This window comes from Neopsephotus bourkii, unplaced genomic scaffold (assembly GCF_033783945.1).
Source record: "Neopsephotus bourkii isolate Nb327-2 ecotype Australia unplaced genomic scaffold, CSIRO-AGI_Nbou_v1 NB_318, whole genome shotgun sequence".
NCBI classification, from domain to species: Eukaryota; Metazoa; Chordata; class Aves; order Psittaciformes; family Psittacidae; genus Neopsephotus; species Neopsephotus bourkii.
The window spans coordinates 2138715-2154886 of NW_026900826.1; the positions used below are offsets into that span (position 1 = coordinate 2138715).

At 38.0% G+C, this 16172-nt stretch overlaps 1 protein-coding gene across 2 annotated transcripts in view; it reads right to left on the reverse strand.

Annotated features, from left to right (window-relative positions):
* Positions 1 to 13557, reverse strand: part of SLC12A1 (solute carrier family 12 member 1) — a 45209-nt gene extending 31652 nt beyond the window's left edge. Inside the window, exons 1-6 of one of the 2 annotated variants that reach the window (XM_061347347.1) lie at positions 12931 to 13557; positions 7135 to 7269; positions 6846 to 6921; positions 2072 to 2167; positions 1280 to 1419; positions 242 to 352 (exon numbers count right to left, since the gene is read on the reverse strand). In XM_061347347.1, coding sequence (XP_061203331.1) covers positions 242 to 352; positions 1280 to 1419; positions 2072 to 2167; positions 6846 to 6921; positions 7135 to 7269; positions 12931 to 13341 — 969 coding nt within the window. In that variant the 5' untranslated portion in view covers positions 13342 to 13557. Of the gene's footprint in view, positions 1 to 241; positions 353 to 1279; positions 1420 to 2071; positions 2168 to 2803; positions 2900 to 6845; positions 6922 to 7134; positions 7270 to 12930 lie in introns of both variants that reach the window. The other variant, XM_061347348.1, reaches the window with a different exon arrangement.
* Positions 13558 to 16172: the final 2615 nt, after the last annotated feature.

Genomic DNA, 16172 nt, shown 5'->3' on the forward strand with positions numbered 1-16172 from the left:
ATCAAGCTGTCAGCAGAGCACAGACTTTCTCTTCCTTTCTAAATGTATGTACAAGGAAGAGCATGAAGTAACTGTGCTTTCACTGAAAGCAATAATTAAACTACTGTTGCTTCTAGAAAGACTAAGCATAAACTGAAACAGTGCTTTTGAAAATTCCACCTGTTGTATACCATTCCTCACACACAAATTCTTTACAGTATTCTAATATACTGCTTGCTTTTATGTACTTTTAAAGGTTTACCTTTGCTTCCCATTCCATGCCAGCAACAGAGATGCCGAGAAGACAGACAACAGTTATGGTACCTATAATTCGGATGTCATTGGACTCATCTACCATCAGTGTATCACTCTCCTGAAAGCAGTAATAAATGTTACTAGAACCAGTCTTTCTCTGCCCTACTGGTGGGATCAGGTAATAAGGTGAAATAGAAAGCAGTGAGTTGTCGAAGTTTCTGAGATCTGTGAAACGAAGTGTTTGGATTTTGTGTTCTGGCTGGCTCTTTGCAGCTGGAGTTATTTGGCTGCCTAATTAGGTGTCTGTTCTTTTTCTGATTTTGAGGTTCATGTTGGGAAATGTGTGAAATATATTTGTAAGGTGGAAACAATGGAGAAGCACCCTATGGCATGTTTAGACAGACTAGCTTCTTCCTTGCTAAAGATGATCCTCAAGCCTCAGCTAAAAAGTACCACCACTTAAATCTATTATATAGAATCATAGAATAGTTAGGGTTGGAAAGGACCTCAAGATCCTCAAGTTCCAATCCCCCTGCCATGGGCAGGGACACCTTGCATTAAACCATATCACCCAAGGCCTCATCCAACTTGGCCTTGAACACTGGCCAGGGATGGAGCATTCACAACCTCCCTGGGCAACCCATTCCAGTGCCTCACCACCCTAACAGGAAAGAATTTCTTCCTTATATCCAATCTAAACTTCCCCTGTTTAAGTTTTAACCCATTACCCCTTGTCCTATCACTACAGTCCCTCATGAAGAGTCCCTCCCCAGCATCCCTATAGGCCCCCTTCAGATACTGGAAGGCTGCTATGAGATCTCCATGCAGGCTTCTCTTCTCCAGGCTGAACAGCCCCAACTTTCTCAGCTGATCTTCATATGGGAGGTGCAATATAAACCAAACAAACAAGCAAAACCCAAACAAAAACCTAGAAATAAAGCCCGCCTCAACAAAACCCAACCCCTCCAAAATCTCAAGCAATAAAAAAACCCTCCACAAAACAACCCCGCCAATTTGGTCATATACATGAAACATTTACATTTACCTTAAGAAGTTCCACAACTGTTTCAGCAAATCCAACTACATACATAGCAACTGCCACTGCATTCGCAAATGCAAAGATAAGTCCTATAGATCCACCAAACTCTGGGCCTAGACTTCTGGAGATCAAATAGTACGCTCCACCTGCAGACACAAATGATTGTTATTTCAGAACAACTGAATGTTCAGGTTCTACTCATTTTTCTCACATAAATAATACCTCAGGAATCCCTGCTTTTAGCCTAACAAACATAACCATTATTTGCCCTACAGTAGTAGAGAACACTGACTAAAAAAAAGAAATTTGCTTTGTACTGGGTCTGCCTCCAGACCTTTCTTTATGCCTTTCTATTGCAAAAATCTTTTATTAGCATGCAAAACCAGACCTTGAAATAATTTTTCATGATACATAATATAGTAACACAGCAGAAAGAACCTTACTTTCAGACGGATTCTAACTTACTTGGATCTATGCCAATGTTAGCATGAAAGATCATATTCTGTGGCACATTGTTAAAGCTCCTTTGTAGTGATAAAGTGAATCTTTTTTGCATAACACCATAAATGGAGCATATTACTTTGTCATTTAATTATTTCATCTTATCTCACTGATACTTTATTATCAGGAAGTGTTTAAGATTATATACATTTAAATTTACTGTTAACATATTGAAAGAGATCATTCCAAAGATACTTATTTATTATTGCTTTGCTTATAAATTATCTTAATTTCTTTTTTCTTTTCCTAATCCAAATCTGCAGATTTTTTTCTTTTTCATGAGATCATATTACTTACCTCCTCTTACTACTCCATTAGTGCAAATGGCAGACATGGAGATACCTGTTAATGTTGTTACTACTACACTCAGAGCAATAACTATGATTCCAAGACCTGAAAGATCCGAAAAAGAAAGTGTATTCAAGTATATTCAAATACCTGTTTTCCTTAAACGATGTAGTAAGAACTTGCCATTTCCCAGAGAGACTAGAGCTGACCAGTTACAACTTTAAGGATCTGAAATGCACTAGAGCTTTGTTTCATAAAATATCTGATGTGCACTTTCCCAGCAAAATTATTTACTCATCTTCCAAGGAGTGGCTGAAATGTAAGGAGTTTTATAAAGAAAGCATTAAATTGAAGGTGTCCACTGGTCTGCATCAGTCTTTAAAATGAGAGGAAGAGATGTCTCAGGCTCAATTTGTCCGAGGATGTCCAACCTGAAATGCTCTGAATAAGAAAGACCTGCTGAAAGGTAAGAAAAGAACTTGAAAAGCCATAAGCTGTCTCTCACTCAGGAGTAGGCAGGAACATCTGAAACGTGCTTCACAGACTGAACTGAAATCTGCGGTTATTAAAAGTGACAACTCAGACATGCCATAAATTGTGATTAGAGGTGGCTGGAATTGTTACCTTCTGGTTCCTTTAGTTGTACCATTTGGTTTATCATCCTTCTGGTTTGCCTCATATGAAAATAATACATAAAGATCTTTTGGGGCTTGAAAGCATTAGTAACCCTAAGATTTTTACCTCCACGGATAAACCCATTAGTTGCTATTGCAGAAGTTGACAACCCAGTAATTGAGGTTACCATCGTAGCGAGAAGAATTATGATTACTCCAAGACCTGTCAGTAATAAGAAGATAAAATATTTTACTCATGTTTCATGATTCCTACAAATCACTCTCTTTAAATTGAATTTTCAGGCCAGAATTAGAGCAATAAACTGAAAAGATGGTTTGTTGACCACTTGCAGTTTCAGAACTTTTCCAAGGAGTTCATGTCACAGTAGTAAATTATTCCCATCAGTATTGAAGCAGTGATTCTTTCTGAGAGCAATATCCTAGCCGAAGGGTCTCATGATTTTTGGAGGCTGGAGGAAATGACCAAACAAGTGTCCCTTGGCATGGATGCTTGTATCTCCCTTTAATATACTTCTGGGCTATTTAAGTGTAAGTGTCTTTAAGTGTGTTTTAAGTGTCTTTCATCAGTTAATTAGATATTGAATCAGAGAAAGACTGACTGTATAGTTTCGTAGTGCATGAGGACAGAGTCTATCAAGTAGAGAGACTAGACCTGAGTGTGAGCCTTCTATATCTTTACGTGCCAAGCTATCAAGTGCTGTGCTTCCCCACTCTCTCATCTCCCTCTTTCCTTGCAAAGTGATTTTACTCTTAACAGCAGATAAACATACATGAAGATGCCAGTATTGCTTTAACAGGTGACCTGTAATATATAATCTTAGAGTCTTATTTTTATTTTTTTTTTAGCTAATATCACAAAATTGTATCATTAAACAGAAATAACCAAACAACTGAAGATCAGTGACAGGTGATTAGTTATAGGTGAGCTGGGTTTCAGTCTGAGTAGCACCTGAAATCTGAGTGTTTCCAGTCTTTAGCTGTATAGTCAGGTTTCTGTTAACTTTATGAAACTATGCTAGACATGGGTGGAAGGTGCCTAGCATGATTTAGAATCATAGAAACATTGGTTAGAACTGACTTCTGAAGGTCTGTAACAGCCTCCCAGTCATAACAGAGCTATAGCCAGCACAGGGTTAAATCAGTGATGACTTTGGCTAGCTGGATCTTGAAAACCTCCATGGACAAAGATCCCACAGCCTCTTTGGATTACTTACTCCAGGGCTATACTAGCTGCCCACTGAAAAATACTTCCTTGTGTACAAACTGGACATCACAAGCTGCAATTGCAGCCATTGCTTCTGTTACATTTTCCGGCACTACCAAGAAGGGGTTTGGAACTACAGAGCCAAATACTTTCTTGTTCTAAGCCAGGTGAAGAAATAATACGCCTTTTCCTCTCAACTTTATTGCTTCTATTCCCATTTCTATCTGTGAGAGGAGAAGGGAAAAAAAAAGCTGAAACAGTTAACAGTTTGGTGTCAAATATGGAATCGGTCCTTAGTTTTATCTAAACTTATTAACACTTTTGCAGTAGCTGTCTTGTTTCCATAAGATACACAGGTCTTCAGTGCGGAACTGAAGATCATGCACTGCGGAACTGAAGATCATGCACTGCTTGTAGCAATATTTATTGACCAGAGTTTGTCCAAATTAAAACTGTGATCCTGCAACTATAAACATATTGCTTTATCTGCTCTATTTCTACCTTCTGGCTTCCAGATCAGATTCCTTACTTTGATTCATACTGGATATTGCATCATAAGGAGATTTTTCCAGGATTTTCTATTGCATTTCACAATTCATATTGTTTGTATATATATGCTACATATGGTCAGATACTCTGCTAATTTGATGAGTTACAGCTGCTTGGGAAGAATTTAATGTTAATTAAAAAAATATTTTAACATTTATGAAAACAAGTGCATAAAATAAAGTGACTTGACCAAAATGTCATTGTAATCAAACATAATGTAACAGAATTGTAATATTCACGGACAGATTTTCAGTTAACAGAAACTTGGTAGTTTATCCTGCCTTTGGCTAACCATTCCATGTACAGGTACAAATACAGACTTTGGAGAGTCTCCAGATTAGGTGGACATACGTAACTAGTTTTGGACCTGAAACCTTGTCAGGACCATACTGTCCTTCTTTTCCCAGCTGATGATAGGTGGAGAACCTTGTTGGAATGTTACATTTTTTTCCCCTTGTAAGTGCTTTTAGCCAAGACAGCCCATCAGAATATGGAAATAATTGGGTTTTCTCTCTTTGGCCCTCAAATGATGGGGATATAAATGGTGCCCAGATGGTGGTTTAACTGACTCATTTAATTTCCATGTTAGTAGCATTACCTAGTGAAATCCCTGAGCCTTTGTGATGATGAGCTTCCATCACTTTTCTCCTTAAGCAGCTTGACTAGGGACTTAAAGCTCATTGCTTATAAGGCATTCAGAAAATGCATTGAGAAATTATTCAAATGGAATTTGATGTCTCATTTTCGGAAGTAAAGTTAACCTCCTTACATAAGGAATGCAGTTTTAAAAAGCAACAGCAGAGCAATAAACCATAAGAAAGGAGAACCTGCTTATCAATGAATTAAAATGGTAAAATTAAATATGAAAGCAGAAAGGCTATAACTGATGTTGGTGCAAATTAATGTTAAAATCTGATTAAAGTTTAGGTTCAAAACCAGGCATATGGCTGCTAGGTAAGCTGTTAAAAAATGAATTACTCTTGCCTATGGCTATTCTCACACCTCAAAACAAAGTAATACTTCTTGATGATCTCAATAAGTTACTAAACTGCCCTTAAAAACTTAATTTTGCATGAAACCCCAGAGCAAAATCTTGGCAATATTAAGATGCAGAATTTTCATGGCAAGGCATATACTTATGAGTGCTCTGGGCTATACGCTCTCATTTGGTATGCATCATAAAATCAGCAAGCCCCCCTTTGTCAGGCACAATGCTAGAGCCATGCATAGAGCACTGCAGAAGTAATAAAGTTCTTCCGCTTAGTTTTGGATCTTTTATTGGTTTGGTTTTTGCTTTGGTTGAGGTTTTTTACTGTTTTTTTTTTTTTAACATATGAATGTCTCTGTAAGTTTGTAGCTGGATTATTTTTCTTAATAAGTGTTTTATTTGCTTCTCTTTTTAAAAGCTCAGTCTTGCTCAAGTGAAACTTCTTGTAACGTTGCTGTGCTTTGTTGGAAATGAGACTTCAACCATGCAGAATTCTGGAGATGTTTTGATTGAGTGTTTCATTTCACTTCCATTAACAAGGAAGTGAATGATATTTATGTACAATCTGAATCTGAGCACTGAGTTTGATCCAAGGCCTTGCAAGACCAAGGAATGTTAATGCCTGAGGTCAGAGTTTGGACTTCAGCTTGCATCTACTTAATATTTCCATTCTGTGAGAACCCAAAGTGGAATACTTGTCATCCACCCTTTGGATTGCCGGTTTTTATGACATTTGGGTGCTAGTCAAAGATTAGGGCCCATTATTCTAGACTGTATTATCATGTAACACAGAGTGACACTGCTACCGCAGCAAAGATACAGCACACAGTGAAGTGTACGTATGTGTACATTATGTGAAAACTGTAGCAAAGCTTTTAAAACTTAGTGTTTCATAATAGAGTAGTATCTAGTGCTGTGCTAGAGTTAAAAATAACAAAATCCTGATGAGATGAGACCTCCTTCCAGTTCTGTTTTCATCTTTGCTGAGAGGTGTGAAGAAGTGTTGTTTTTAATATGTAGATGACAAGGTCTGGGATTCACAGATAAGCAAAGTGTGAACTCTTAAAGGTTAATTTTGTACGTACATATTAGGAATTGGCCCTAGTCATGAGGTTTACATCTGTTACAGGATCTAAATACAAATTTCACTAAAGCTTAGAAATACTCAAATGTGATGATCATATGCATAGTTAACAGATCCGTGCCTCTAAGCAGTAATTTGGCTGTGAGTCTGGAAAATTCCAATAGTTTGGAGGATTAACATCTTTTACCCTGGCAAGCATTTGAAAACATTATTTAGTTCAACATGCAAATGCACATCTTGGATTATATATTAATCATGATCATGTATAGTTTATCCTCTTTATCCCTTTCACTGTTGAAAATGATATTAAATAAGATACATACCAATTCCTGCTTGACCTACAATCCAGGAAAGTCGAATAAAAAGCATCACACCCCAAATGTTAAGCATACATCTTACCTAGGTTTTAAACAAAAAAAATACTTCATTAGTGCAATGTTAAAAGTAGTGTTAACAACCAGAAGGGTAGTAGCTTCCTTTGCAGGCTTTTAAAAAGCACCCCAACATTCCTGAAGTCTGTCTCCCTCCCACTTCTTAAAAGACCTTAGTGTTGCAAAACTAATCTTGATGGTTTTTTTCTATTTCTTTTAGAAATGCAGGTAAGTTTCTCACCAGCACACCCTTCACCCATCCAAACTTGACAAATCCTGTTTTGTTTTCTTCTTCCTTGCTGACTGCTGTCTCATCTCCAGTGGTGCTTTCTCCATTGGCCACTCTCTCGACTGACCCGGTGGTCACAGCTATGTTCTGAAGAATCACAGAGAAAACAAATACAGTTTTGTGCCAAGCAGAGGACACCTGGCTGCATAAGAGAGGCATGGAATAAAGGAATTTCAATGAAGATCAGATTTTACTGTCTTTGGAGAAGAGTTCTATATTCTGCTCACACCAGACATCAGCAGGTGGGCTTACTAGCAGCAAGAAAATATTAAAGAATTGTTTAAGCAGAGTAAATACATTATTATCTGATACTAAATTGTTTTTATTGTAAACTGTATTTAACATATATGTCATGTTGATGTTAGTACAGCATCTAGCATAATGATGGTCTTGTGGTTTGCCTTTATATGCCGCTGCAACAATGTATGAATAATGCTAAGTGTAGAGATAGAAATAATTGCTCACTAGCAAAGAGAGACCTAGCTGAGTGCAGTATGGCAAAGTTACATAATGAACTGTGATGCTTTCTGTTGAATGAAGTACAAACATAATTGCAGCAGCAAATGGTAACACAGTCTTGAAAACAGTCAGAGAAATGACAGTGAAATGAGTAAATAATGCAGTAAATAAAAAAATTTTTTGTGGTTTATCCAATTCTGGTATAACCATAGTAGATTGGTTTAAGAATTGCCACATCTGCGGTGTAGGCACAATAAATAACCCAGTAGTTTAGATTGTTCATATGCAGTTACAGACATAAATCTATTTTCTCTTCAGCTCTACTGCCCAGAATCTTTGAGGCAATTTAGCATCATGATATATTTCTTGTGGCTTGAATAGAAATCAGTCACAGGTCTGCAGTTGGTACGTGTTATCATTGTTGCTTTATGGGGGGGGGGGGGGAGGTTGGGTTGGTGTTTTGTTTTGGTTTTGCTTTTTCTTTTTTTAATACAAAGTTCTGATTGGTTTTGCAAGGAGTTGGCATTAGGTTAACAACTGCCAGGTGTTGTGTGGGTCCTTGTAACCTTCAGGAATGACCACGTACTTTGCTGTAGTCTGCCAGCCAGTTAGGAGCGTGTGTCACTTCTGGAAAGGAATCAAGGTGCTTTTAGGGTTTAGAAGGGGCTGAATATATCACCAGGTTAACTAAACAGGTCAAGGAAGGGAAATATCTGTGATTCTGTAAAAAATAGGATTTTTTTTCCTCTTCTTTAAGCTTCAAGGCTGTTGCTATATTTTGTCTGTGGACTTAATCAACAAACAAAACCAAAACCAGACATAAAGACCAACTGTATATGATGCTTATGCTAATATTTGGCATTCCCCCTCATGAAGCAGGCTCTAGTCACTATGGTGCAAGGTTGTGGAATACCTTTGACACAGTAAATCCAGGATTGTGCTCACAAATGAGAAATAAGTGATTGGATAATACATTTCGACATGGACTAAACTTGATACCTATGTCCCTTTTGGATCTAAGGGAAATGGGAATATGAGATCTATTGAAAGCTGTGACTTTGGGCGCCTCAATTACTCGAATAATTTTGACAGTTCTTACCCTAAAATAATAATGGTTGTGTTTGCTTAAATAGAGTAAATTGTTAAGTGAGTTGAGGAAGATAAGCAGAATAATGCGAGAGTTTTTTTGCTACAGTGGTTAGAAAAAAAAGGGGGGGGAGGTTTGGTGTTTGTACTTCAAATAAGTCATTTCCTATGTACTTTGAATTAATTTGTGCTCTCTGTGCCATTATCATAAATTATGGCCTTAAACCTTCCATAAATGCATTTTAAATTGCTGTGCTTTAGTGAATGATTGGTTATTTACCAGGCATCCCTACCTGTGCTACTCATGCATTAAGGATGTGGAATGAAAGTGGCAGAACATTTTGAAAAGCTACCAAAATAAAAAGTTAACTGCTGTCTTTTAAAAAACAAAAAAATCCCTTCCTTGTTTAAGAACAATTTAGTCTTCATCACTCCTGGGTTTAAAGATGGTGAGTTCATCGAGTCCCCATAACAAGTGTGGAGAATAGCCAGAATGAAGAAAGGTTAGGTTATTTCTTATGTAGGATAAATATTGAGCCCACGTAATTATCACCAGCCATCAGCTGTGAAATAGCACTTAGACAATCTTTTAGGGATTTAATTGGTGATTTGTGTCTTAATATGTGTAAAAAAAAATGACACATCTTGCTAAAAGATGACACAAATTTGACTCCAGCAGTGTGGGAACTGGATATTTGAAGCTCTTTTCAGCCTGCTTTATGTTCTGACATTTGAAAAATTACATATTAACAAAGTGTATTAAATATTAATATTTATCTTCTGATGTTAAGACCAGCATCAAAGCACAATGGGAATGCTTATGTGATGTTTAGCAATCCAAAGTCAAACCTGTGTCACTTATCAGAATCTGGTAATGGGTTTTGACAGAACAGTTGTCAAAGTTTTGAGTTTCAAAAAAGCTTGAGTTGAAGGGGATGGGATTGCCTTGGGGTATGGTGTAGTAAGCCCAGGTTTTAGTGTTAAGTAAAAAGAAATAAAGCATCTTCTCCAGAACTGCATCTTGGGTTATTAGTCTGGGTTATTATAGCCCCCATACACAACCAGTGTGGCATTTCATCACCTCCTTAGCGATGGCTAGAGAGCTTGCTGCATATTGGGGCTGCTGGGTAGGCATTTCATCCAGCTGCACGTAATGCTTTTGCCTCTTGATAGAAGCTCAAGCTTTTCATACCATCTTAATTCCCTTTCTTACAAATCTACTATTTAGTGACCACATGCTTGTTTATTCTTCAGAACAAGCTCTGTAGCCCAAAGTGATTTGTCCAAGGTCATGAAGTGAGTCCATGGGACAGCCAGGAATAAACTCCAGCCATGGTAATGGTGGGTCATTTGTTCCACTGCTGTGGTTAGCGGCCTTTTAGACCAGGGCCACAACTCACTTACTTAAGAGTACAGCGGGTTGCCAGTATAGCAAAAATCCCATTACCTCTGACATTCACCTTCCGATTTTGTGAGGCATAAGATTATCCTTCTTTAAGCTGTATAGTGGGAAAAGTGAGAATGACTAAGCTAGATGATGCTCTTTTCCCTAACAGTCCCAACCTGTGAAGAAATTTTTCATTCATTTTATTCCGGGATAGAATCTGCCTTCTTTTTAATTTTCTCTAAGTGAAAGCCATAAAAAACCTAAACAAATTTATTTAATCTTTTTAAAAATAAACCACTGAGAGAAGCAACAGCAAAACACCTTAATTTTTTAATAATAGTTAAAACTGAAAATCCCTTAATATGCTAATGTTCAGTACATGTTCATTCAGCATTACGTTCAAAGGCAATACTCTATTTTTCTCCTCTCTGGCCACTATTAAAGTAAATTATTTCTATGAGGAAGTTTCTTCTGGGCATGGCAATGTGTTTAGTCCCTTGAGTAGCAGCTTATATATCTGCAAATGAGTAGGGATACCAAATTTGTATTCCTTCCTTTTCACATCCACTTTGCATTCATTTTTGGAAGTAAATGGTGACCCAGGTAACCTGTTTCTCCATTTTAGGCAGGTCTGCAGAGACCTTAATTTAAACAAGTCAGGTCCAAACTAGGAATCTGTCCTAATAAGATCATAAAGAATCAGGTCCTACTTTCTTAATGGCTATTTTTTGCTTGATTTCATTACTTTATATTAAACCTCCTTAGGACAGGTGAATCTCCAGAGAACTGGAGTTTGAACAAGATCTGGACCAGCATCGAAAAATCAGATGCTTGTCCAAATTATTCTGACCTCAGAAGTATGAGTGGAATGGTGATGAGAGTGTGTTTTCTCTGGAGATTTCTTATACCACTCTTACCTAACACAGAAAAAGTATAGGGGTTTTTGCTGCATATTGATGCTTCTAGTCTGAGGTGATCTCTCTCTTTCCAGCCCTGTCCTGACAAATGCACAATTAAGAATCTCAGGAAAGATTTGATATTAATTATGAAGATAGGCTGAGAAAGTTGGGGCTGTTCAGCCTGGAGAAGAGAAGGCTGTGTGGTCACATTCCTGTGTAAATTTATCTAGGTGTTCCTGCTCCGGCAGGGGGATTGGACTAGATGATCTTTTGAGGTCCCTTCCAATCTCTAGCATACTGTGATACTGTGAGACCTCATAGCAGCCTTCCAGTATCTGAAGGGATGCTGGGGAGGGACTCTTCATGAGGGACTATAGTGATAGGACAAGGGGTAATGGGTTAAAACTTAAACAGGGGAAGTTTAGATTGGATATAAGGAGGAAATTAGGGTGGTGAGGCACTGAAATGGGTTGCCCAGGGAGGTTGTGAATGCTCCATCCCTGGCAGTGTTCAAGGCCAGGCTGGACAAGGCCTTGGGTGATATGGTTTAATGTGAGGTGTCCCTGCCCATGGCATGGGGTTGGAACTTGATGATCTTAAGGTTCTTTCCAACCCTAACTATTCTATGATTCTATGATTATAAGTGTATCCTGTGTCTCTCTGCTTTTTATGGAAAACTTGGTCTTGTGGCTTAAGGGGGAAGAGTCTGATTTTACCAAAATCAGTAGAGGATCATGTTATTCCACTGTTCTGCAGTAAGTTTTTTAATAGTTTAACTGTTTCAAAGTGCTTAATCTAGTTTTTCTTGTCCCCACAAGTTCTTATTACAGGGTGACGGAAGTGAGGGTTATCACAATAAAGGACATGTTTTGGTATTTCATTATTCATTTACTGTAGTGTGTGTTTGTGGAAAAAAAAAGTCAAGCAAACAGGAGGAGTCTGCTAAGGGGAAGTTTTTTCCATAAAATCCATTGGTCATATGCATCAATAGTAAACTCCTACATTGTATTAACCAAAAGTAGGTCCACTCAGAAGGGGAGAGGAGAAACAGCCATAGAAAATTTTTCAAAGGCAGGTTAGCCAGTTGTATCCTGTTCAGCAGTTCTCTCTGTGAGTATATTTTACATGGATATTGTCCCATTTATTACATGAGCAAAGTCTAAACAGCTCTTCTCTGTAATAGATGAGGAGGAATTTAGCCAAAATATTCCTTCACAAATGCTTTCTATGTAGTCATTCAAGAGACTCCTCAGATTTTCTCCAAATTCATTGGTATAATGAGCATGAAGGCCTAAATTCATTCACTGAATCAGTACTTGGAAACTGTTGCCTGCTATCCCTTTTCTGAGCAAACACTTCAGCCTCAACACCTTTGTTCTGGGTTCTTTCTTGCTGTTTGAATGGTTCATTACAGCAATAAGCAGGTAGTGCTACAGATTTCTGATTAGTTTGAATTGCATTTATTGCACTTAATTTTTTTTTTATAATATTCAAATGCATATATAAAAAAGAATAAAACCGAGGAATCTATGAAACGTTATGCATTGATGTTGAAGTCAAGTTCAGGGTAAGTGTGAATTGTGTAACTTGGTTAGATTATGAATTGATATTCATCATCTGCTGTTGTAACTATGTGAAACAGAAGAAATTCAGTAGTTCTATACATTTAGGCAAGATTAAGCTATGATTTCCTGTTAATCAAGTACATTACTATCACCTTGTAATAACAGTCTTTGCTTTGAGCAGGGTACAGGGCAGAAAACATACTGCAGCTACCAAAGGAAATACGGTAAGTGATTACCTGTAATTTTTCTCTTGGGCAAGGTCCATGAATTTAGGGACTTTTTCATATTAATAAACAGAATTAACAGCCTGGAAATGGAATAGAGAAAATTTGTATCTTTCCTTTCCACTTACCTTTGCCAGTTGTTCATGAATTTCTAATAAGCTTGGTCTGCTGAGCTTATTCCCACTGACGCTGCCGGTGTTTCTATAATAATCAATTTTGGGAACTGGGTCCATTGTGTTATGGCCAAAAGTTTGTAGATAATACATTTTATTGTGAGTATCATAGGGATGTAAACTAGCTTCTGTTTTCTCCCCATTTTGAAGAAAATTGTCATATAATTCTCTTTTTCCTGGTCTGTAACTGATTCTCAGTCTGTTATGTGCTTCATCAGTAAAAGATGTTTCTTCATAATGTGGTGGGTCAGAGCCCACATCCTCTTGGGATGTTTCATTGTTGTCATGGCTTTCATTAATTATGTTAACTTGAAACCGATTTGCATTTGGATCCAAAAATACATTTGGCGGATTATTCATCGACATCTTGAGGGATGCTGTGGTTTTAGGTCAGTGATCCGTTTACTTTTCTGTGGCTGCAGCTAGTTAGTTGCAGCTACAGCAAAGGGTTTAGTGCCGTTGCATATGGAATCTGTGCTCTTCAAGCAATGAAGTTCTGTGGTATTTTTCTTTAAACCTCTAAGCAATCTTCTTAATGTTGTCTGCTGTGTTTCTGCCATAAAAAATATAAATAAAACATTTCTATTAACTTGCACAGTTAGATATGTTTTCCACCATAAGCTCTTCCCCACCTCATCAAATATCCATGAGTCTGTAATTCTGTGACTTGTTGAGTAAAAAACTAGTTGAGTCAGAGCCTGAGTTTGTGGAGCTGTTGCCATCTACGACGGATGCGCTCGACCTCTTAATCAAACTAGCGGTAGCTTGGTACAGGCTGCAAAGGAGATAGAGGCCTAAGTTGTAAATAGGCCAAGAACTCCTCTAGGTTCAACGTGTTCTCTGAAACCCCACAAAGGAGCAGAGTAACACAGTGAATATCGATGGAGATGGGCTTGTAATAGCCTTCATGCAATTAATACATGAATTGCAGGTGGTTTTTCCAAGACTTACTTATTAAGGAACAAAGAAAGTTGTGGGTACAAGGAGTCTCATGCATACCTTTTCCATCACATGTAATTCAACTACAAGTCAACCACTGTATTCCATAAACATGACAGCCTAAATAAGCCTTCTTTGAGCTCTTCCTGCTAGGCAGCGTGGCTGCATGGTGGTGACCTCTGCTTCGGGCGGGTTGCCTCTCAATGTTGCTCCTTGAGGCAGAAGAACTTTTTACCAAAGACAGATCGGTGGTAAGTGACCAATACCTTGCATAACCTTGTAATATGGTAACTTTTACAACACCATATTAAAATCATGTTTGCTTATACCTTTGAAGGTGATTCTTTAAGCAATCTAAATCACCCATTTGCAACAAATTGGCATAGCTGGCAGGATCCTAAATCAGGACTCATCATGCCATTTACATAAAATGGCCTTTGGATCAGATTTACGTACATAAAATGGATTTCCAAATGTAGCATTTCTTTTAATAATTCAATATTTAATTGAAGCCAGAAAAAATGTATGTTTAGTAAGCCAGAGAAAAGGATATAAGATTCCATGAAGTCCATTTACTGTTTATGTTCCACTTAAGTATTATGATACCATGTATATTTCTCTCATAATCTTGAATTAAATTTGCATGAAAAGCTTGAATCAAATATATCTGTAAAAAAATAACTACAAAAGCTCAACTAAGTTTCAGTAGTTACAGGATGGTGACAATTTATGAGCAAGAATTTAAGATATAGCAAATTGTTCATCTTTCATGTAAATGAAACTGATGAAATATGAAATAATAAACAGAGAGCTGAAACAGGTCCAAAAATAGCATTGGGCTTCCTAAATTATAATGAAGGAAATAAATTACTATGGTAAAGTAGTAATTATTGAGAAATACTAACAATAGTCCTGGGCATTGAAAAGTTCATAGAATTTTGCAGTCAATTTCACATTTGTACACTCAAAAAGATGATTTGAAAGAAATCATAGCAAGTCATAGAATCATGAAGGTTGGGAGTTTATCTAGTTGTCCTGGGTTCAGCTGTAACAGTTATTTTTCTCCTCCTGAGTTGGTGCAGTGCTGTTTTGACTTTAGTCTGAGAAAAATGGTGCTAACACACTGATGTTTAGTTGTTGCTAAGTAATGCTTAGCCTGAGCAAGGGCTTTTTCAGTCTCATGCTCTGCCAGTGAGGAGGTGCGCAGGAAGCCATGAGGAAGCAGACAGGACCCCTGACCCAAAATAGCCAAAGGGGTATTCCATACCACAGCACCTCATGCCCAGTATAGAAACTGGGGGGAGTCACACAGAAGGCCCAGATCGCTGCTCGGGTCGGTTGCTGGGTATAAGTCAGCAGGTGGTGAGCAATTGTATTGTGCAGCGTTTGTGTTTATTGGGTTTTTTCCTTCCCTTTTTAGCTTTATATTCTCTTCCCTTGTTATTTTTTATCATTATTATCATTGGTGGTAGCAGCAGTGGTTTGTGTTACACCTTAGTTACTGGACTGGTCTTATCTCAACCCGTGGGAATTACATTCTTTCAATTCTCCTCCCCATCCCTCCAGGAGAAGGGGGAGGTGGAAGTGGGGGAGTGAGTGACCGACTGGGCTTAAACCACAACAGCTCCTTGTGGCGCCCAGCGTGGGGCACAAAGGGTTGAGATAACGACAGATCTGAGCAGAGTGTGCCTAATCGCATTTGTGATAAGCATTCATTGTTTTGGATTAATAGTCGCTCATCACAATATTGATTTATTTGCTCTTGGGGTTGTTGTGCTTGGTCTCAGTGTTCCATTATGATATACCTTACTTGCAGTCAGTATTTGCTGGTTTAGTGTTCATCAGCTTTGGGGCCCGGGCTAAGGTTCTCATTTTGCTGTACTTTATGATAATGGCTTGTAATACAATAGAATTATTGATCATAAAACTGGTCTGGCATGCATTCTTGGCATGGCCATCACCTCTATGCTATGGGAAGCATATAATAGGAATTGTTAACAATTACACCTCTTTTTTTCCCCCCTTGAAGGCTCGATCTATGGAGGAGACATCCTCTCACACCTTCCGCTCCCCACCAGGCTATTTACAGCAGCATTTAAGAATGTTAAAGATTTTGGATATTCTTTTAATGCCCTTGAAACCAGCCTGCTCCTTTTTCTGGGAACTAGCATGTTGCTGCATATGCTGCATATGTTTTAACTGCAGCCATACCACCTCGAGAACACCTGATCATGTCTGATCTCAGAAGCTAAGCAGTG